The sequence below is a fragment of the Micrasema longulum genome, unplaced genomic scaffold (genome assembly GCF_059751315.1).
Source record: "Micrasema longulum isolate JH-2025_06_02 unplaced genomic scaffold, ASM5975131v1 h1tg002881l, whole genome shotgun sequence".
Classification (NCBI taxonomy): domain Eukaryota; kingdom Metazoa; phylum Arthropoda; class Insecta; order Trichoptera; family Brachycentridae; genus Micrasema; species Micrasema longulum.
In genome coordinates, this window is record NW_028280002.1 from 6,161 (window position 1) to 29,042 (window position 22,882).

At 31.3% G+C, this 22,882-nt stretch overlaps 2 protein-coding genes and 1 long non-coding RNA gene across 5 annotated transcripts; 2 read left to right on the top strand and 1 right to left on the bottom strand.

The window, feature by feature from the left end:
• The first annotated feature begins 725 nt into the window (after window positions 1-725).
• Window positions 726-18,889, top strand: pug (pug C-1-tetrahydrofolate synthase, cytoplasmic). 2 transcript variants are annotated; one of them, XM_088241401.1, is made up of 15 exons: window positions 726-798; window positions 7,376-7,445; window positions 9,906-10,104; window positions 10,273-10,409; window positions 11,473-11,707; window positions 11,785-11,896; window positions 12,312-12,537; window positions 13,058-13,231; window positions 13,991-14,156; window positions 14,236-14,539; window positions 14,618-14,835; window positions 14,930-15,140; window positions 15,214-15,466; window positions 16,106-16,391; window positions 16,931-18,889. In XM_088241401.1, the coding sequence occupies exons 1-15, from the start codon at window positions 744-746 to the stop codon at window positions 17,171-17,173; spliced, it is 2,889 nt and encodes a 962-aa protein (XP_088097527.1). In that variant the 5' UTR covers window positions 726-743; the 3' UTR covers window positions 17,174-18,889. The 2 variants fall into 2 exon arrangements, with proteins under 2 accessions (XP_088097527.1, XP_088097528.1); XM_088241402.1 differs by lacking the exon at window positions 726-798 and having other exon boundaries at window positions 7,290-7,445.
• On the bottom strand, window positions 17,456-20,854 carry LOC148271423 (putative methyltransferase-like protein 15 homolog). 2 transcript variants are annotated; one of them, XM_088241403.1, is made up of 3 exons: window positions 20,715-20,854; window positions 19,001-19,069; window positions 17,456-18,886 (listed from the first exon to the last, which is right to left on the bottom strand). In XM_088241403.1, the coding sequence occupies exon 3, from the start codon at window positions 18,609-18,611 to the stop codon at window positions 17,499-17,501; it is 1,113 nt and encodes a 370-aa protein (XP_088097529.1). In that variant the 5' UTR covers window positions 18,612-18,886; window positions 19,001-19,069; window positions 20,715-20,854; the 3' UTR covers window positions 17,456-17,498. The 2 variants fall into 2 exon arrangements, with proteins under 2 accessions (XP_088097529.1, XP_088097530.1); XM_088241404.1 differs by having other exon boundaries at window positions 18,997-19,069; window positions 20,715-20,846.
• Window positions 20,827-22,386, top strand: LOC148271424 (uncharacterized). Its single transcript, XR_015825097.1, has 2 exons — window positions 20,827-21,405; window positions 21,506-22,386. It is a non-coding gene; the product is annotated as an uncharacterized LOC148271424 (long non-coding RNA).
• The last annotated feature ends 496 nt before the right edge of the window (window positions 22,387-22,882 follow it).

Below are 22,882 nucleotides of genomic sequence, written 5' to 3' on the forward strand. Positions count from 1 at the left end.
TTAAATGTTTTTTGAAATACACATACATTGTGATACATACTTGTTTCTTAGTAATGAGGAAGTTCAATCCTGTGGGAAATTGGATATAAAAAATGTTTTCTTACCTGCACTAAAATTTAAAGCATTACATTGTATGGCAAAGTTTCTTGAAAATGTATAAAAAAAATATTTTAATAAAACAAACGACGTCACTGGTTCATATGAATCAACTAATGATACGAAAATTGCGAAGGATTTACGGTTTACGTTAACGGACCAATCGGCAGAAATGACCAAGAAGAAGCGGAAGAAAACTTGGAACATCACATGCGGAGTAGTTTCAGAAATGCAAAACTTAAAAATATATTGCCGATAATACGATACATCAAATATTAAAAAAAAAAATTTTTTGGATTAGTTTAAAAGTCTTAATAACAAATAAAAAAAACACTGAACTTCCTCATTAATTAAATTGAAGTAAAAATCATATAAATCTTTATCCCAGACCAACAATTAAATCACCATACTAAATACTATTACACTATGTTTGTTTCAATAGTTGAGAAGTGTACAGGAGGCATTTATGTCCCTAAGGTTATCTGTAACCTTTAGCCTCACTTCTCCAACCCTAGATAAGTCTTACAAGTTCATCACTTTGCGTACTATCTCTTTCATTCTATAACTTGTGGCCTTATAATACTTATCAATGAGTTTTTTCGTCGCTCACTTGAGATGTAAAACATATAATAAATAGTTATGCAATAATGTTCAATCGGTTTTTCGGAAAGCGAGGACACATACTCAAATCTCTCCATCAAGGTAATCTTTTAAAATATTTGTACCCCCCTTATTATTATTTTTACCAAAATAGTTGTGGTGCAGATGTTTCTTATTTGTTCGAAAATATTTCAATGATACTATAAGGTACTCCTTGAGTTAATTCATGCATTGGTACAAAATGTACCTATTGAAAACATATTTTTATTTATAATGTTTTATTTTTTACAAGATTACTGTTGTTATTTTTTATTTCCTAACTTAGTCTATTGCTCCTTTTTATTGCAATCATTTTGTCGCCTTTATTTACATAATAATACAACGTAAGTCACTAAATGATAATTTGACAAGAGACAATAAAAACTTCATAAATCGGTTATTTTGTATGGAACTTTAGTCAACAATATTTTGCGTACGTCCTAATTTCAATCCCTAGGAAGTTAATATCTGAATTTATTGCACCAGGGGTGCTATTCTGAACCACTCTCGCGGCACGAGAAGAGTTTTTCTCGTGTATTTTGTAAGTAAATACACGAGATAATACAGCCACGAGAGCGTTTGGAATACCAGCCCAGGGAGGGAAAACATTTTTGAAAAGGAATATGGAAGTCCAAGCATTTACAGACTACCTGTCATTGGCTGGTTTAGGTGGTCAATAAAGGTTTCAGCTCTTTTAATTCACAAAAACAGATGGAAGGTGAAGGAAATGTAGATAAACAGTGCGTCCAGTGGACACTTAAACCAGCCAATGACATGTCGTAAGCCCTGTAAATGCCTAGACTTCCATATTCCCCTCTCAAAAATGTTTGCCCTCTCTGTTGCCATAGATTTTGAAACATAAATGTTTTTTTATACCAAATATACATAATTTTTAAGTGTTTTATTCAAACAAATGTAAACTTCTGTACTACTGACCACCTAGTGACTAACACTGTGTTTCAAGGTACAGTAATAAATAGTATCATTAAAGACTTAATGCCTATTATTGGGGAATATTTAGTGAGGATTATAAATGAGTCATTAATTAAGGGTGTCTTTCCAAAAAAACGGAAAAGCTCTGTAATAACACCAATATCGAAAGTCGACAATGCAAAGCAAGTTGAAAATTTCAGACCTGTAAATGGTTTGCCTAAATATGAACAAATCCTTGAATATGTAATGAAAGAACAGCTCATTGAATACCTTGAAAAAAAAATATATTTGTGAGTGAACAATCTGGATTTAGGAACAGATATTCATGTGAAACTGCAGTAAACTATATTGTAAATCAATGGAAACATTATAATGATAAGAAAGAGTGTATAGTAGCCGTTTTCTTATATTAAAAGAACCAATAACAGATTACCATCTGTTTACAAAACTCTGGCAGGAAAGAAATTTGAAAGTGATAAATACACTGGCCGCGGAGGAATATGACGCTGGGATTCAAAAACTCGTCACACGTTACGACAAATGCTTAAATTTGCTAGGTGACTATGTAGAGAAGTAGTGTAAGGTATGTTCTTTACAAAAAAAACTTTCATATTTGTTTATATGCTAGATTTTTTTTATATTCCCAAACGGGTACTACTTTCCGGATGACCCTCGTACATCTTCTTTGAGATATGTGTTATTCGAATAATGTGTTATCTGTTTTATGTTGACAATTTCTTAATTTAAATGACAGAGATAGATGCTATTTTGTTCTGCGAAAAATATTTAATCATAATCTCAAATACAGAAAAAAATTATTATGCTGTATTCAAATTAAGGCGACGATTTCTAAAAGATAAATACTTCACTAAAATCATTCACAAATGTAAAAAAAAAAAATTGTAAAAGAAATATAAACATTCCTCAAAAAATATTTATAAAGTGTACCTAAACAATATAATTAGATGTGGTTTTGTACTATATTCATTTAATTTTTATTATATTATTTTTTTGTACACTGGTTTATGTTTGTAACTTCATATGTATGATTCATATTTTATTAATTTTATAAGTATTTATATGTTATTTCTTTTATTTGGATTGTTATTTTTAATTAAATGGTTATTTTTAATATTATATCATAATGTTATTATTATTCAAAGTATTTAATTTTATTTCTTGTATTAAGATTGTTTTTTTTTAAATTTTTATATTGTATCATATATATTTCTTAATTATTTTTATTTATTTTGTATAAAAAAGGCCACAATGTGTTAGTGAATATGTATACAAATGTAAATTAAAATGAATAAATAAATAACCTACTAAGGCCGGGTTGTTTGATAATAAAAATAATAGTAATAGTTAAAAATCATAAATAATACCAAATTTTTTTCAAAAGTGTTATTTTTTCATAAAAAAATTACTTCATTTTTGAAATTAGTACCATTACTTTCGATTTTTAACTATTATTAATAATCAACCACCTTGCCGCACCCATGCGGTGACAATGGACACTACACTCGTTACTGTATGTTTGAGTTCACAGTTCGAGTTCACAGTTCAAACCGCCCGCCACTATGGCCAAGCACTAAATGCTTTCTACGTGTACAGATTTTCAAATGCTTTTTCATTATATTAGAAATACATAACTACATATATATATCCTTTTGTAAATCCAAGTGCATTTTTGTAGATAAAGCTGTTATTTTTAATTAATATTTCAGCAATTCTGATGCTTGACTTCTGTATTATATACTTTGAATGAAAGCAAATAATATAATATACATAGGTAATCACTTATTCTTATCATTAGTTCAGTATTCTTCTTATCTGTTTTGTGCGTGATTGTTTTACCCTTTCAACTTAGCAATCATTACTGTTTATGTTCCGTTTGTTTACCTAATCTTTGTTTTGATTTTACTGTATGTAAAAATATATTTCTCGGTAATTACACTAAAGTAATTTATTTGGTTGTAAATTATGCACGCTTTTATATGTTAAAATAATAACCTAACAAAAAGTGAAGGTGCTTAAAATGACTCAACATAACACAGGTCTAAATTTGTTGCAACAGAGAGGGAAAACATTTTAGATAAGGGAATATTTATTTATTTATTAATGAAATCATACAGTCTTTATATAAAACAAGGTACAAAAGAACAATTTAAAAAAGTAAGACCAATTACAGATTTCACACTAATTTATTATGAATGCAGGAGGAGAGGGGAAAAATAATTGAATTCAATTCTCTCTCTCTGCTTCCATATACATTTAAATTTAATTGTAAAAAATCACAACCAACAATAAATTATTAGACGCAGGTAGTAGATGTAAGTAAGTATAAATTAAGAGTTAAAATCAAATATTTAAAATTAAAAGTAAAAGTTAAAATTAAAATGAAAACTTTAAAATAAAATTAAGTTAAAAGTTTAAATTAAAAGTTAAAATTAAGAATTAAAATTAAAAAGTTAAAATTGAAAGATAAAATGAAAAATCAAATTAAAAGTTAAAAGTCAAGCAGGAGATACATTTAAAATGTCTTTAACAGATCTGATAAAAATATGGTATTTACAATGTAGTATGTCGATGTCACTAAAACTGTAATTATAGGTAATCTGTATTCTTCTATTAATATGGAAGTCTAGGCATGAAAAGGCTTATGACCTGTCATCGGCTGGTTCAAGTGGCCATTTTACACACACTGTGTGACATTTACCATTCTGTTTCTGTTTAAACATCCACATTTCCTCAACTCTTCCATCTGTTGACTTTTGTGAAGTAAAAGAGCTGAAACCTTTATCATGTGGGTGAGATTCATCCAGCTGAATCATTTCACCTACTATGCAACGCCTGAAAACAATTTCTAATTTTTATACTTATTCTTACACCAGTCAGTTTATTCAACAAATTTGCCATGTAATTGCCTAGACTTCCAAATCCCTTCTCAAAAATGTTTTCCCCCTCTGTTGGAATAAATTCAAATCTAAATAACTTACTAGAGAGGAAATCCAGCCTGTCTACAAACATTTGGACATACTCAAAACATTGTTTATAAACATAAAATAATTTAACATTTTATTAAATTTGTTTTTGTTTGGAAGTGGTAGGTATGTATTTTTTTGTTTAATACCTACATAATGGCAGCCTTGCGGTGGCACTAGCCTTATGTATGGGTTTAACTCCCGGTGAGATCACAAATATTAAATGTGATGGTATTCTGTGCTATGGACCTACTTGCTTGTTGTCGTATGAAAAAAAAGATAATTATCGTTTTTAAAGTTTTTTCAAAAACATTAATTGTGTGTAGTCAGATAAGTCACAAAATAGTAAAAATGAGATTTAAACGCCACTTGATTAGATTTTTATTTATCTTTCGATGTGTGTATTCGGTAAACTGCAGAGGTTAACCTTCTTAGAGAAAACGTGGTCTGACTTTTCTTCATACAAACGTATAACTGTATTTTCCCCCTGGATTCAGTGATTTTTTTTACACACTATAGATATTTACCATTAGCGTGTCTCTATCGTGTTTTAATTTTTTAAATAAATTCTTTACTATAGGAACTAGGACATTCGAAAAACCTTTGAAATCACCCAGTTTTATCTGGCGTCTTCGGACGTCCGGTATACAAATATGATAATTATTATTGAAAATCAGAAAAGGTACGGACACGGAAAATTTTATTCATTTGCGTATTACCGATTTGGTTGTTTTTTTTTAAGAAAGCGTTTTCTTAAAAAAAAACAACCAAATTGGTTTAGTTTTGGGGTCCGAAAAACGGAACAACGAAACTTCGATTTTAGTTAGGCATAATCAGTCCTACGTGCAGTTATCTTTTTCACACGGTATCGGGGAAGAATATTTATTGTATTTTACTTAATAAAAATAGTAAATCGATAATGTGTATAGTAAGTTAAGTCCATTAAGTTAGTTAGATTTTGTGCCAATCCAGATAATTCCACCACATATTTTTTTAATCGTCAAAAACGTAATGAAATATATTAATAAGTCAGCATGTTGGACATTAAATCGATAGTATAATAATAATAAATCGTTATTTGTTTCACATGAACAAACATAATTATGATTAGATGAATATAAGGAATTTTTTAAACTTTGTTTTTGCTGTATCTCGAAAATTTTGGACTTAACTGGGATACACCCTGACCTAGGAATTACGTCTTTGAGTACTTTGTTCAAAATATAATTATGGCGTATACCATGGTTTACATTAAAATAGTTGATATTATTTTCTTTCCTACTTTCACATTATATTTGTTTTTAATTTTATACGGGAAAAACAAAATTTGAAAATATCTAATAGTTGGTAGGAAGAAATTTCCACAATATACGAGAAATTTATCTATAAGTATCTATTTATCTATGTAAAAAGTCATATGATTTTACCTACATAAATAATAAAATATGTATAATATAGGCTTTTAAATTATAATGTAAATAAGTTTTATTGTGGAGTTTTCTAAAAATATCAACCCAACCAGTCCACATTTAGAAACTTATTATTTTACTAGTACAATATGCAAGATATTTATTTTATCTGGGATGTCCTGTGCCATTGTTACAGCGAAAAAAAACATTGACATTTTTTTTTATAAACTAATACATTATAAATCAATAAACTTACATGTCTTTTTTACCTAAATTTACAAATGATATGGAAAAACTTGAAAAAGTTCTGCAAAGAGTGACCAAAAAATTGAAAACTAAAGCTTAAAACTGACTATTCATTGATTGGATGCAGAACTATTTTCGCATAAAAAAAAAACGTTTTTGATGTATTTATTTAACCAACATTTATGCCGTGCAGAAGTTTATTTGTAAGATTTTATCGATAATTCTAATTTTTGCAGAAGTATTGCTTCCATGCAAGTTTTGACAAAATATAGTTAAAATAGTTTTGCATTTATCCAACGAATTAAAATATCATAGACTTCTTAGGATACGCCGATTATTACAACTTTAATAAATGAAATATTTTTTTGTATGAAACCATTATAAATAGACTTCCGTAATTGTAAACTCATCAGCTATTAGTTACTGACCTATTATTAATAGTCATAATAACACAATTGGGGGTATTGCAAACCCAGCAGAATCCAAAATCTTTAAAAAGTGAGATATAAATTGAAACTTATTCATAATAGAATAATTGTTTACAATAATAATTATAACATTGTCAGTTCAAAATACGACTTTATTTGTGAGAATCTGACTTTCAAATTGTTGGGTTTGTTGCAAACATAATCTCTGCTTGAATATTGCGAAGTTAGCAATCTCCACAATTAAATTTATCATTTCACTATTCTTAATATAATCGTGATTATTTCATCACTAGTTACATATAAAATATTGATTTATTAAGCTATTATCATATCAGTGTTTTTATTTGTTCAAAATAAAGAAAGATGGATTTTGCCGTGTTTGCAAATGGTACCCTCAATTGAAAAATGAGACCATTACTAGAATTATTGCAATAAGCACAATGTTACTACTCGTATTATGATATAGCTAATCTTTTTGTTCAAGAAACCTTTTGTTGACCCTAAACAAACAAAGATAAAATTATCACATTTGTTTTTCTGCATGGATGTTCTCCTCAGTTATTGCCACATCATCACACTGGGCAGGCCGGTTTCGTGTATCTTCAATTTAAAATTAATCAACTACCTTCTTCTTAAATAGCTAGAGTTATACTGAGGAACATGAATACTTCTACCAGAGGAAACTTATTGTCCGGAACAGAATTAGCAAAGTAAGTAAATGTTTTTTTTAAAAATATTTTCAACAGAAGTTTGCCTTTAAAAGTAGGCATGTTTATATTTTATTTAAATTTAAAACATACTCAAGGTTTTCTATATTATTTACTTAGTTTGTGAATCTGAACTTATATGCATTTCGTAAGAATAAAAAATAAAAGTTTTCTTGCATTTTTCTTGACTTAAAAAAATGATTTGTGTAACAATAAAAGGTATGCATGCAAATGTGGATTATTTTATTAACAATTAGATTTTTTATTGGTAACTTTTTTTAATACAGTACCTAAATAAAAATGTACAGAAACACAATTATAAAAATATGTGTACATTCTATGTATTGTAACGATTCCCATCATGTTAAAGAAAATAATTCATGTACACAGTAAGGGAACATACCTTACAATTTTTATTATTTTACCGATATAGCATAAAATTGTATAATTTCATTTCCATAAAAAATATTATATTCTGAAATACAAGGCTTAGAAAAAAAATAAAATAAATAAACATCGAAAGCCCCATCCACTTACCTGGATCCGTTCTAGAGGTCTTGTGGCCTCATTTCAGAGCCACATATTGCAAAATCAATTTTTTACTTTTACCTCTTTTTAATATTGTTTGTAAAAAAAATTGCAGTATTTAGAATTTACATTTACTGCTCTCAATGCCCGTCTCATCGTCAATGCACATCAGTATATAAATATAGTCAATTTGTCACCATCAATCTAATTTTACCAATTTTGACGGTGATAGGGGTTAATCAGAATAAAATAGAAATTGCGTGAGATTAAAAAACTAAAGTACTAATAATTGTAGTTAACTTACAGTATAATTGATAATATTAAGAAAGGGTCACTGAGACTGTTTGGTCATGTAGAATGAATGGTAAAACATATATACATGGAGATAATGAACAGTAACGAAGGACGAGGACGATCGAGGAAGACGTGGCATGATCAGATAAACCAAAATCTTAAGTCTGGTCATGTCAAAAGCAGACAGAACCGAAGAGCATGTATGACAAGATGTATGAGTGTGGAAGCTAGGAATATATGTCAGGATAGACGTGTGTAGCGGTCCATCCTCTCTGTCTACTCCTACGGGGAAATGGCATGATGGTAGTAATAGTAGTAATTTACAATAAACCATCATTTTAGAATAAGCTTAGCCAGTTAGATGGAGATTAAAATAAAGTTGACTAGTATACAGCATTTTTTAAAATAAAAATCTCTGGACATCTTAAATAAATATGTTTCTATGTTAAATAAATTTATCATTTCAAAATGTGCATATTAATGCCGATAATACGTTTTTTTAATCTCTTTCTAAACATCTTGCACTATTAGGGGGGATCAAGGTTAAATAAATGTTTCATGTAAATATTATATTGGCATTTAAAAAAATAATTGTAAGATTTATCATAAAACTAACAGCTATAGAATTAAGAATAGTCCAGAGGAGCGTAGAACCATATTTGAATACATCAGACTGTGTCCAAAATCCCCCCACTTTGCCTCACGTTCGCCGCGCGCATTCGTGAAGTCGCCGCGTAATGTTGATAGGAAAAAAATTAATCAAAACACAAATGTAAGGTAAAAAAAAAGCAATTTGTTAATTTCTCTAAAATTTTATTGTGCGCGTGGAAACATTGATTGACACAACAGAGTAGATAAGTAAAGGGTCATTTAATATGAGTAATTGAATTAATTAACTTTGGACTTAAAACATAAAACGAATTTTATTTTATATAAAACAAATATTTTTATATCATGTTAAATAATATTTGATATTTTAAAGATAATGTCGGTCTAATGTCCACCACGGCGATGTTTAATACGAGGTGCAATTTTTATTAGTTTTCTCATTAGATGAGCTAAGTAGGGTTAAAAAATTACTACCCTGGCAACACTAACAAAATGTCTAATTTGTTTTCTTTGACAATTCAATTCAATTCAATTTTTAAGTAATGCATTTGCTACTTACATGTGCATTTGCTAATTACACATGAAATGTGATCCCATCCTGTTCCTTTAAGATCCCAGCAGTATTTCTACACTTTAAAAGAACACAACACAGCATAGTTGAATTCAAATCGGGAGTTGCGTACTGAGCGACGTCTACAAAGAAACTAATGAATCAAAATGTAAAACTACTCTTTTAAGAGTAGTTTAGTCGCCTTCTGTTTGATGCGGGTATGCGGTTTTTGGACTGTTCTTTGGACTATTCTTAATTCTATGCTAACAGCTCATTTAAAACAAAGTAATCGTTAAGGAAACTGTACATTATACATACAAAACATACCAATATTTAATAAAAATATTTTTATTGAAAGCATTGCAAGTTGCACAATTATAAATATAAATCATTTTCATTGCTTGTTTTTTGATTTATAAATCATGTGCTGCCTGATATGTATTAATTTAATTAAAAATATAAATTCATATATTTTTTCAAAGAGAAATTCAAGGAACACTCCAGAGCGATGTATCTCAATTAAAGAAAAAGCTCCCAGGATTTCAGCCAGGACTTGCAATAGTCCAGGTCGGGGGGCGAGAAGACTCCAATGTGTACATAAGAATGAAACTCAAAGCAGCGGAGGAAATCGGCATCAAGGCTGAATTGATAAAGTTACCTAAATCGGTCACGGAAGCTGAGGTAACAAGTATTTTGGTTAATGTTTTGAAAAAATATGTTAATAAAATGTATGCTTTTCACTTAAACCACTTTTTTATGCCACCAGTCTGATGTTGGTTATGACAAAATCTGTTCCCTAGTCAATATAAAAAAAGTGATCAAAAATTTTTTTTTATCAATTGATTACAGCTCCTGATTGAATTAAATAAACTAAATGAAGACCCAAAAGTTCATGGAATAATAGTTCAAATGCCACTCGACTCTGACAATCCAATCAATTCTCAAATGATCACAGATGCGGTCATATCTCACAAAGACGTGGATGGGTATGTTTTTAGTAAAATGTTTGAATATTGATTTAATCAAGCGAAATTCCTTATAAATAATAATAAATTTGGCACATTTATAGAGCGCCATTTTTGTGAAAAATCACCTCAAGGGCACTTTACAATTGTATACGTAAACTTACATTCTAACTAAGCTAAAGTGACATATTATATTATCTGATTTAAAATTGAGGGTATGATAAACTAAAGAATTGAGATTTTAGTTGGGATTTGAAACTGACTGGGACTGTTGATGATTCGTAAGTTTGAAGGCAATTGGTTTCAGGCAGAGGGGCCGGCAAAAGCACAATCTCCGAATCTAGTGTTTGGGGAGTGCCAGATTTTGACAAGTTTTCCTCTGCCTGAATCAAATGCTGATCTAAGAGGAGATTTTCTTGGATATGTTTTTTCCCTAATACAAATGTCCGATAGGTATCTTGGAGCCATTATTTGAATAAAATGTTTATTATTTGAACGAATGGAATGTAAGTGCATTTTTTTATATTAAAAAATAAATCATTCTTTTACACATTCATTTCATAAGTAGATATTTGAATATGTAAAACATGAGATAAATTATTGATTTTACATGTGTTTTTTTGCATAAACATACTAAAAATGATTGTTAATAAATATTTTTAAAAAATACAAATTCAAAACATCAAATTAAACTTCTACAGTGTAAAAATATCAAGTTTTTCAAAAAATTAAAACAGAATAATAATAACCTGATCTAGTAAATAACATACATAGTTTTACATTTTATTAGATTATTTTATTTACCTATCAAATAATATTGTATGAAATGTTTTACTATTATTGAGGATTATTTATAGAGCGTCATTTTTGAGAAAATTACCTCGAAGGCGCTGTACACTAAATGTTCCAACCGGTCTTGTAGCTACATAGTGCATGGACGGTTGGGATTGTAGTTCCTCATTTCCAATTATGATAGAATTTAATAACAGATGGGAGCGAGATTACAGCACGTCTTTCAGCTACAGGGCGCATGGACAGTATGAAATATGGCCATTTACTTTATTTAAAAATTTACTTTTTACAGACTGAATGTAGTTAATGAAGGGAAAGTAGCAATCGGAAACATGTCTGGCTTTATACCGTGCACTCCAAATGGTTGTATTCAACTTATCAAGAGATCTGGCATCAAAATAGCTGGTACAAATGCAGTTGTTATCGGTCGTAGCAAAATAGTTGGAACACCAGTTGCTGAACTATTAAAATGGGAACACGCCACTGTCACCGTATGCCACTCCAAGACAGCTGATTTGGAAGGAGAAGTTAGTTGTTTTATTATATTTACAACAAACAAATAAATAACTTGAGTAAGTAATGCACAATATCTTTTAATTTCCAGGCTAGAAGAGCTGATATTTTGGTTGTGGCTATAGGAAGGCCTGAAATGGTGAAAGCATCATGGGTGAAACCTGGTGCTGTTGTTATTGACTGTGGAATCAACGCTATCCCAGGTAAATGAGATATTGTTAAAGAACATGATTATAGATTTTGGGACCAGAAATATTTAACAATTTATACTGTATTTTAAATTATATTTTTGGTATGGAAAAGAGTTGAATAGTAAATAGAACAAATACCCCATAATATTCGGAAAATAAGCCAAGAGAAGATGTCACTTAATTCATTTTTTTTTTAAATACATACAAATGTTACAAAACAATAGGAAAATACTTATAGAAACAGCTACTTATCAAAAGGTTTCCAGAAAACAAAAAAAAATAAGAGGATTCTGAAAATTTTCTTCCATTTATTGCAATAATTACAAATAAAATAACAAGTGTACCCTATTGAAAATAAAATAAACTTACTCAGTGGAAATATGTTATGTTACACAAGACAAAAGATGAAAACAACTAAAATTTACAGATTCTACAAAAAAGAGTGGCCAGCGATTAGTTGGCGATGTGGAATTCTCTGGGGTAAAAGATGTAGCTAGTTACATCACACCAGTCCCTGGTGGAGTGGGACCTATGACTGTTACAATGCTTATGTCCAATACAGTCCTTAGTGCAAGAAGGTCAGCTGATGAGATGCTCCGCACACAATGGGATCTTAGAAAATTAACATTGAAACTTGAAAAACCGGTTCCAAGGTAAGATATTATTAATTTAATCATTAGTATCCATACTATGTATTATAAATGCAAAACTGTGTGTTGTATGTTTGTTTGTGTTTTCTTCACGTCGCAACAGAGCAACTGATCGACTTGATTTTTTACATAGGGATAGCTGGAGAGCTGAGAAGTGAAATATGCTTTTTTTCAGAATGAAAAAAAAAATTACATTCCTTGAGGAAATTTTTTAATGGAAAAATGAATTTCTCCTTCACTTCGCAACCGAGTGAGGTCATTTTTTTGTATAGAGATAGCCGGAGAGTTGACAAGTGTCAAAAGCTACAAAAAAATATATCTCCCTTGAAAAAATTTTAATGGAATAATAAATTATTTATGGAAAAATTAATCAATATTTAAAAAGATGCTAAACAAAGACTACAGATCGTGGTTTTTTTGCATAGCCAAACCGTGGATAATAGCTAATTATTTTATAAATGTACTAAAGTAAGATATGTATTTTAATTTCAAATTCTGAATATTTCATTTTTTATCATTTTAGTGACATTGTAATAGCCCACTCCCAAAAGCCAAAAGATATTCATCAGCTGGCAGAAGAGATTGGTATCTATCCTTGCGAAGTATCCCCATATGGTAACAAAAAGGCAAAAATTTCATTATCTGTCTTGGATAGATTAAAACCTTTAAAAGAAGGCAAATATATTGTCGTCGCTGGGTAAGTGTTAAAGAAATATCACTTTTACTGTAATTCTAACACCCATCTGTAATCATTATATTTTTGCTCATATTTCATGCAACAACTGTGGAACTGCATTCCATCTATTATAGAGTAGCTTCTTCAGAAATTAATTTCAAATAAAATTTGAATAACACTACCCCATTCTTTGCTCATTTAGGCAAATCTTTATCTCTCTGTCTTTTTTTACAGTTGCTTGGGAGAATTTACTTTATACAATATTACTGAATTTTAAAAATTACATAATCTAATTCACAAAAAAATATAAATTGTGAAAACTTGCTTGGAACTTAAAACATAGTTAACATGTTGCAAAGGGGGTGGAGAACATTTTAGAGAAGGGAATATGGAAGTCTAGTTTATTGGCTGGTTTAAGTGGCCATTTTTCACAATGTGCAACATTCAACACTGTGTTTGAATATCCGTATTTCTTTAATTCTACCATCTTTTGATTTCTGTGAAGTTTAAGAGCTGAAACCTGTATTGATGACAGTGAGATTCATCTGGCTGAATTATTTCACCTACATATTAGGCTATGCCTGAAAATATATTTTTCAATTTTTATACTTCTTTTTTGACCAGTCGGATTTATCAACAATATTTTGAGTTTGTTGAAATGTTTGTACGCAAGGAGGATAATTTTGTTTGTTTCGCAAATCTCATTGAATGACAATATTCTCCAAAAACGAACTTTTATTAACTCATTATCTGGGGATTAAAATTAATGTACTTTTTCAGTATAACGCCTACTCCACTAGGAGAAGGAAAGAGTACAACATTAATTGGGTTAGTTCAAGCTCTTTCAGCTCACAAGGGGAAAAATTCCTTTGCTTGTATGAGACAACCATCGCAAGGTCCGACATTTGGTGTTAAAGGGGGGGCTGCTGGTGGTGGATATTCTCAGGTATTACATAAATCAGTTTTCATTTTGATTGCAGTCTTTATCAAAAATGTATGTGAATTATGAATACTCAATATTTCAGGTAATTCCAATGGAAGATTTCAATCTGCATTTGACTGGAGACATTCATGCTGTAACCGCAGCTAATAATCTATTAGCTGCCCAACTGGATGCTCGAATGTTTCATGAGCGCACACAGAAAGATCAGGCTTTATTCGACAGACTGGTACCGAAACTAAAGGGAAATAGATCTTTCTCGAAAATCCAACTAAGAAGACTTCAGCGACTGGGTATCCATAAAACTGATCCTGATTCCCTTACATCAGAAGAAATCACTGCTTTTTCAAGGCTCGATATCGATCCAACAAAGGTCATTTGGAATCGAGGTATAATATCACAAGTATTTTGAAATAATTTAATTTAACTCTTAGAGTCCTGTTCATGTTTTCTCCTTTCTTTCCCAGTAATGGATATAAATGACCGATATTTAAGAAAAATAACAGTGGGACAATCTCCAACTGAAAAGGGTTTCACTAGAGAAACAGCTTTTGATATATCTGTAGCTAGTGAGATTATGGCAATATTGGCCCTAGCTAATGATTTGGAAGATATGAAACAAAAATTAGCATCCATGGTCGTAGCTTTTGATATAAAGGGGAATCCAGTTGTTGCCGATGACTTGGTAAGTAAATCTCTGATAAATAATCATAATTCTAAGTATGTAACACTCTCTTACTTGGGCTCACTGTTGCTAACTAACCATGCAAAAATTTCAGGGCGTTACCGGAGCATTGATGGTATTACTAAAGGATGCAATTGAACCAACCCTAATGCAGACTCTAGAAGGAACACCTGTTTTGGTACACACTGGACCTTTTGCTAATATTGCGCACGGTTGTTCTTCTATTTTAGCAGACAAAATCGCTTTAAAACTTGTAAAAGAAGATGGATACGTAGCTACTGAAGCTGGTTTTGGATCTGACATTGGTTTGTGCAAAAATATATTCATATTTACATATAAGTAAAAAAAAAATTACTACTGACATTTTTTAAATTTCAGGAATGGAAAAATTCTTTAACATAAAGTGTCGTGCCAGTGGCAACATTCCAAACTGCGTTGTTTTGGTTTGTACAATTAGAGCTCTGAAGATGCACGGTGGAGGACCTGTGGTTGCCCCAGGAACCCCACTACACTCGGATTATACGCAGCAGAACTTACCACTACTAGAGAAGGGATTGTGCAACCTACAGAAGCACATTGAAAACGGAAGAGCTTTTCAAGTACCTGTTGTTGTTGCATTGAACAAACATCTGTAAGTTAGACAAACATTAAAAATGCTTGCTTTTTATTTGGAAAGTGTGTACAAATGAGTAATTGAGGTCCCCTGTATCAAAGATGGCCCAACAACCCCATATCTATTTTTGAGAAAATTTCAAAAATCTGTAATAGCACTTTTTAATTGAAATATTTACAAAAAATATTTATTATTAAATAATATTTGGTGCCATGAACACTGGACAATTAACCTAAAGGTTAACATAACAAGAAACACTATTTTTATTAAGTATTAAATATGCAGTTGGCCACTTTGGAAACTATTTTTAGTGTTTGTCCATCTTTGATACTGAGGGCCTCAATTATGAAACTAAAATTAACCAATAAAATCAATCATTTTCATAAAACCAAAAGTTATTGCAAATTTTAAGAGAGCTCTGTATTAGGTATTTACTTTGGAAAGTCTTATAATACAACCGACCAATCTAAGTCGGTCTGTAATCTAATATCATTGACATCTGTATTTATTAATAGAAAGAAACATGATAGAAACTATTTTTTTAAATATAAGAATACTTCACATGTTTGAAAATGCAAATTAGGAAAATAATAATGTGAAAATAGTGTTTTTCAATTTTATTGCGCATCACATAATAATAGTTATTATTCATTACAGGTATGATACTGTAGAAGAGATTGATTTGGTCAAATCATTTGCTATGAATAACGGTGCTTTTCAAGCTATCTTGTGTGACCACTGGAGTTCTGGGGGAGCTGGAGCTATAAAATTAGCTGAAGCAGTAATAAGTGCTTGCAACCAACCACTCAATTTCAAATTACTTTACCCACTAGATATTTCTTTGGAAGAAAAGATAAAATGTATCGCAACTAAAATGTATGGAGCTGGCAATATAGAGTACACAAACGAAGCTTATCTCAAACTTCAACAATATACCAAACAGGTTAATACTACGTTTATATTTCATTACTACTATTATTATTATGGATAACTTATATAATTAATTACTACAAATATAACATTTGTTTTTCATAAGGAAAATTTGAGTTTACAAATATTTACATTACTCATTCTATCCCATTGAATACAGATCAACCAGTTATTTTTTAAATGTTTACTGTACGATTGTTTATACATTGCATAATTTTATAGAGCTGTTATAGCACTAAGCACAATATTGATACACATTTTTGTTGATTTAAGAGACTGAATGCAGAGGTGATATTTTGTATGAATGAATAAACTTAAGATAAGAGAACACTCATATTTAACAATACTAAACATGCCTGCAATATGGCATCGTAATCTGGTTTCCAAATTAACAAAAAATGATTTTACTGATCATTAATATTTACCACTGTTGTTTTCATTGTATAATATTTATGTTTAGCAATAGACTGCTTTCCCCGCTTGCTTTGGACAAATTACAGAACTGGGGACTGAATTTATGGTTATAATAATAAGCATGTATTTTGTTTACAGGGATATGGAAGCTTACCCGTGTGTATGGCCAAAACATCGAATTCTTTAACTGGGGACCCGGCGGTAAAAGGTGCGCCTAAAGATTTTACACTCAAAGTGAACGATATATTAATATCTGTTGGAGCCGGTTTTGTGGTACCACTTGTAGGAGAAATATCAAAAATGCCCGGTCTTCCCACAAGGCCCTGCATATTCGACATTGACCTCAATACCACCACTGGAGAAATAGAAGGACTCTTTTAAATGGAACCATAAAGCCGCAAATAAAGATGCTGTCATTTACATTGTGAAATCTCAGTTAGATTTGTTTTCTTAGATCGTCTATAAATTTTCGTTTAACCTGGATCACTTTTATTTATTTTTTTAAAATATAATAACATATGTACAACCAAACTACTTTATATTCCTCCAAGCAATAAAGAAAACATCAATATTTAAAAAGTCATATTATTTCTTACCCTTTCTTACTATTATTGCTGATAATGGACTAGCAGGAATGCGTGTTTAAATAAATACACATGCACATCTGCGAAATCAAAAATTTATTTCTACACAACATACATTTATTTTATTTTATTTTTACAGCAGCCCTTAACCTTGCAGATCTACTTCTGGGATTTTCATCTATTTCTGCTAATGATGGAACTATAATATGCTTATTTAACGCCTCCCAATCGCTTTGCATTAAACAACTTATAACTTCTTTATCATATATCAAGCAGTGGTTTGCATATTTCAGCGGAATAGGATTTGCAACATTGTCTACTACATTTCCGCTAATGTGCCTTTTAACAATGGTATCTTCTAAGGAGTGAAATGAAAGGGCAACTAGACGACCCCCGATCTTCAAGTATTGTTGAGCTAATTGTATTCCATAATTAATTTCATTCAATTCGTTATTAACAAATATCCTTAGTGCTTGAAAAACTTTAGTGGCTGTGTGTGTCGGACGATTTAACTTATCCAGTCTTATTTCATCACCACACACCGAAGAGACAAGATTTCCAAGCTCGTGGGTAGTTTCTAACTTTTTAAATAAATATCTAGCCTGGATTATAGCGCTCGCTATCTTCCTGTAGTGCTTTTCTTCGCCATATACTTTGAAAATTCTCCCAAGATCTTCTTCACTGGCTCTAGCCAATATGTCCTTAGCATTCGGTAAGTCAGGAAATCTCTGATAATCCATTCTCATGTCTAGAGGACCGTCCGTACTAACAGCAAAACCACGAGATGAAGTGTTGAATTGCATGGAAGAGCAACCAAGATCAAACAAGATGCCATCGATGGAGTTTTGACCTATTTTTAACTGTCTCAACAAGGCCGGTAATTCGGAAAACCTTCCTAAAAGTGGGATGAGTCTTCCAGGATAAGCCTTCTGCATGTTTAAAGCATATTCATAGGCTACGGGGTCCCTGTCTAGAGCGATCACTTTACACTCCGGAGCTTTCTCTAAAATGGCTTGCGTATGGCCTCCGCCACCAAATGTCATGTCTACAAATGTTTCCTGACCTCCAGGTTTGAGATATTTTAATACTTGATTTACCAAAACCGGAGTATGAGGCTTTCTCTTTTCTATCGCTAGCATAGGGGAATTTGAGTACGAACATTGCGATTGATTTGTAAAACCTTGTTTAATCAGAGTATTATATTTTCTTGAAAAACGTAACCTATTCATTATCATCTTTATTCTTTCTTGACAAAATTTTAGAAAATACGTTCTTGTCCTCTTGTTTGAGATATTCTAAGAACTCGGATGACAGAATTATATTACACTCCTGAGCGGTTAATCCTGTTGCAGTGTTTATCTTTTCCCGTTTATAAAGATTGCCACAATTATTATTAACTATTCTGTTTAAGGAAGCATATTTCTTTTCACAAGCTTGAATGTCACCAACAAATCCTTTCTCAGTATTAAAAGCTGTTTTGATACAAAATCTTAAACGTTCTCCGACATCCCTGAAATGTGTAAATAAAAGTGATGAAAAAAATATTATTAAAAAGTTTGTATCTCCTTTTTCTAACTTGAGATTACCTCATAAATATTGTAAAATAAAAAAATAACGAACCTGCCTTTCTTAGTGGGATCCAGAGGCCACTTCTCTAATAATTTGAGAAAGTTTTTATACTGTGAAGTCATACCTAGGAATAATATTTGATTAGTAATGAGAAAATGTTTAAAAAGGCTATAAAAAATGGATAGTGGAGCTAGGTAGAAGTAAAATGGATTGTCTCATTTGCCCAAACCAATGTTGAATCAAATGCTCCACAAGTGTATATCTTATGTTAGGTTTTTGTTATTTTCATTGTGCGTTTTGTAATATAAATAATATAGATGTACATAAATTAATTATAAACATAAATACGCAGTGTTTAAAAGTGTCTGAATATTTTGTTAATTATCTCTGTTTATTAAGTTAGTCTTCCTCTGTTTATCCTCAAATGTAAAAATATTTCAAAAAAAGTATATTGTTAAGTGTCTTCGGCACGGGTAACCCCAGTGAGGTCACATTATTTTTATTATTAATTGTAGTTTATAAGAGAAAAATATGATTAAATAAATAAATAAATAGAAAATAAACAATGTTTTGAGTTTTGTCAACCCCCTGAAGAGTAATTAAGATTAACATATTACAACAGAGAATACAACATACTTATTCATATTCCTTCAATTCTCTCGAGAAGTTTAAAAATATTTTCAGGCGTCGCCTAGTATGAAGATAAAATAATTCAGTCGAATTAACCTCACCCATATCAATAAAGGTTTCAGCTCTAATCAACAGACAGAAGAATGAAATTAATGTTCAAACATATTTATTTAACACTTTATATGCATATAAGTGCGGGCATATTGCCTTAAGACAATTTCTTTCTACCTACCCAAACAATAGGCAGGACAAAAACATAGGCAGTATGGTGAATGTTAAGTCACCACTTAAACCAACCAATGGTAGGTGATAAGCCCTGTAAATGCCAGATGTCTGTATATTCCCTTCTCTAAAATGTTCTTCTCATCTGTTGTAATATATGGAAAACATTTGTGATGTGAAGAACATAATGTGAGACCCCTTTCTCGGCGTTGAATTATACTAAAAATAAATCTTAAAAAGCAAATGAATGATAAAGTTTAAAATGTAAAAAATACCAACCTTCAATTGAAGGGTGCGAAGGTCTTCCCGGTCACTGTTATAAATATGTTTCTTTTTTGGGTGATATCGTTGGGTAGCCGAAACGTCGGAACAAATCCAACACACACGGTATCACCCAAAAAAGAAACATACTGACTTCAATTGAAGATTTAGCTAATAAATTTAATTCAGCAACAAAAAAGTCACTAATGTAAACAATGATTTGTTTTTGCTCTATAATAGTAATAAATAATTGGTTCAAAAACGAAACCCTTTTAAATACTAGGGCTGTAAAAATTATTACTGATCCTAGATGTGACATGGCGCCAGGGTCAAGCCAGTTTTTTCCCAAATTTTGACACACTTAGCTAGTCACTGTCCTGATAGGTGAAATAATTCAGTCAGATGAATCTCACCTACATCAATAAAGGTTCTAGCTCTCTTATTTCACAAATGTCAACAGATGGAAGAGTTGAGGAAATTTGGATGTTTAAACATAGGCAGAATGGTGAGTGTTACACAGTGTATAAAGTGGCCACTTAAAGCAGCCAATGACAGGTCATAAGCCTTGTAAATGCCTAGACTTCCATATTACCTTCTCAAAAATGTTTTCCTTCTCTGTTGTAATAAATTTCTAACTAAATAATAGGTTTACTTACCTTTGCAAGTGCATCAATACAACATATTATGGTGAGGCTGCGAAAAATGACAATTTTACAATAAGTACTTGTCTAATGAAATCAGAAATTATATTTCTAACTTTCAGGTTATGTGTCCGAATCACAGACTACAGATATCTAAAAAAAATAATCAGTAAAAAAAAATATTTGATCGCAAACACAGATAAAAAACGATGTGGATAATCAAAACGTCAGACCTTGCTTTATGGTTTCTATTCCAGTCGGAAAAGCTGGAAACTCTTTAGACATAGACATAATGTATTTGGAGGTAGGGGAACCTGGGGTGGAACTGGGTACCGGGGCGAAACGGGAAAAGGGCAAGAGATTCGCCACGTACGACAGAGATGCGTGAAATTCGCGCACAACAGTCAGTTCACTGCGCTACGCTATATGAAACGGTTGTTGTCAGTGTCGGAGCGCGCTTAGTTTGAAATTCATCCAATGTTGGCGAAAAAGCTTGAAAGTTCTAATATTTGCTCTGTTACATCTATATACCATTCTTTACTTTTTTTAAATACATAATATGTTAATTTTAACTTCCTTTTGTCTGACTAAAAGTCTAGTGATAACTCAAGATCAACACTTATATCGGCCATATCTCCCGTGTTTTAAATAACGTTACTGTCGGGGCACAATGGGGTGGTACCCCGTTTTTCCCCTAAAAATATTAGTAGGTATCCTTTTTCCAACTAATATTACGAAAGCTTAAGTGATTTTCTTTGTTTGTTGGTTACGCTTTTATACCTCTAACGTCACTTTTTCAACTGCAGATGGTGCGAACATATATAAGAAAAACCAGCTGTCACTCTTGGTCTGCGGATGCTATGTATTAAGCTGTTGGTGCGGTCATAAGTTGAGAAATAGGATACCTGGCGGCGTCTAATCGGTACGAAGTGCCATCATCAACACTTGAGACGTATGTTCGGAAAAGACGGGAAAATCCAGAAGCTCTTGTTAATAAAAAGTCAAGAAAGTTCCGCATCGTTTTTACAACTGAGCTAGAGTTGGAACTTGTAAACTACCTGAAAGATATGCAAAAACAACTCTTCGGAATGACTATAAACAAATTTCCTCAACTGGTATACTAGCTAGTAGAAAATAATAATTACAGACGTAATTTCAACAAAACTTCAGAAATGGCGAGAGAAGACTATATTAAAGGCTTTTTAAAGCGTCACCCTGATTTAAGACTGAAAAAATCAGAAGCAACATCTAGACCACGCGCTATGGATTTCAACAGGGTAGCAGTATTGAACTTTTTAAATCTGCTTAATAAGATTTTGGAAAAACACAAAATAAATGCTACTAGCAATCCCAGATACCAATGTAAACTTGACTCAAGCTTGCATCAAGTTTGAAGTATCAAGAGTTCAAGCTTAACCCAAGTTTGAGATTGCAACTCTGTAAACTTGAGTTAAGTTTAAATCAAGCTTCCTAGTTACCATTCAACAAACTTTCAAGATGTTTGTTTTTCCAAACATCCTATAAGGTTGCCACACCAACATTCATGCAATTTTGGGTTTATTTCTACAAAGCAAACAAAAAAACAACAAAAAAAAACACATAAACACGAAGCTTCTTAAAAATAATAAAATAAAATTAAATATCTTGTTATTAACTCAGTATCTTTATTTTGAATAAATAATAAAAATTATGGGCTATTTTTGCCAAGAAAGTCAGATGATGTTGTGATGTCAAATAATTCAAGTCAATTGACTGGAGATCAGAGTCCGGTGCATTTTTTTATCTCTCAGCTCTGAAACAAAAAATAAAACTGTTTTATGACTTACTAGCTTTTTGACTAGCGGAATTTCTCATGGTAAAAAGTAACCATGAGAAATCCCGCTAGAATTCAAAAGGGAATACGGAAGTCTAGGTATTTACTGGGCTTATGTACTGTCATTGGCTGCTTTAAGTGGCCACTTTACAAACTGTGTAACATTCAGCGTTATGCCTATGTTTAAACATTCACATTTCCTCAACTCTTCCATCTGTTAACTTTCGTGAAATATTTTCACCAACATAATAAAGGTTTCAGCTCTTTTACTGCACATAAGTCAGCTGATGGAAGAGTTAATGAAATGTGGATGTTTAAACATAGGCAGTATGGTTAAAATTACACTGTGCGTAAAGTGACCTCTTAAACC

What these genes read in the sequence shown, in the direction of transcription:
- LOC148271423 (XM_088241403.1), bottom strand. Translation starts at nt 18,611, where the DNA reads ATGATAATGAATAGGTTACGTTTTTCAAGAAAATATAATACTCTGATT.
- pug (XM_088241401.1), top strand. Translation starts at nt 744, where the DNA reads ATGTTCAATCGGTTTTTCGGAAAGCGAGGACACATACTCAAATCTCTC. An exon ending in CTTGAAAAACCGGTTCCAAG is followed by an intron (nt 12,538 to 13,057) that starts GTAAGATATTAT and finishes TTATCATTTTAG; the next exon opens with TGACATTGTAATAGCCCACT. An exon ending in CAGTTGTTGCCGATGACTTG is followed by an intron (nt 14,836 to 14,929) that starts GTAAGTAAATCT and finishes CAAAAATTTCAG; the next exon opens with GGCGTTACCGGAGCATTGAT.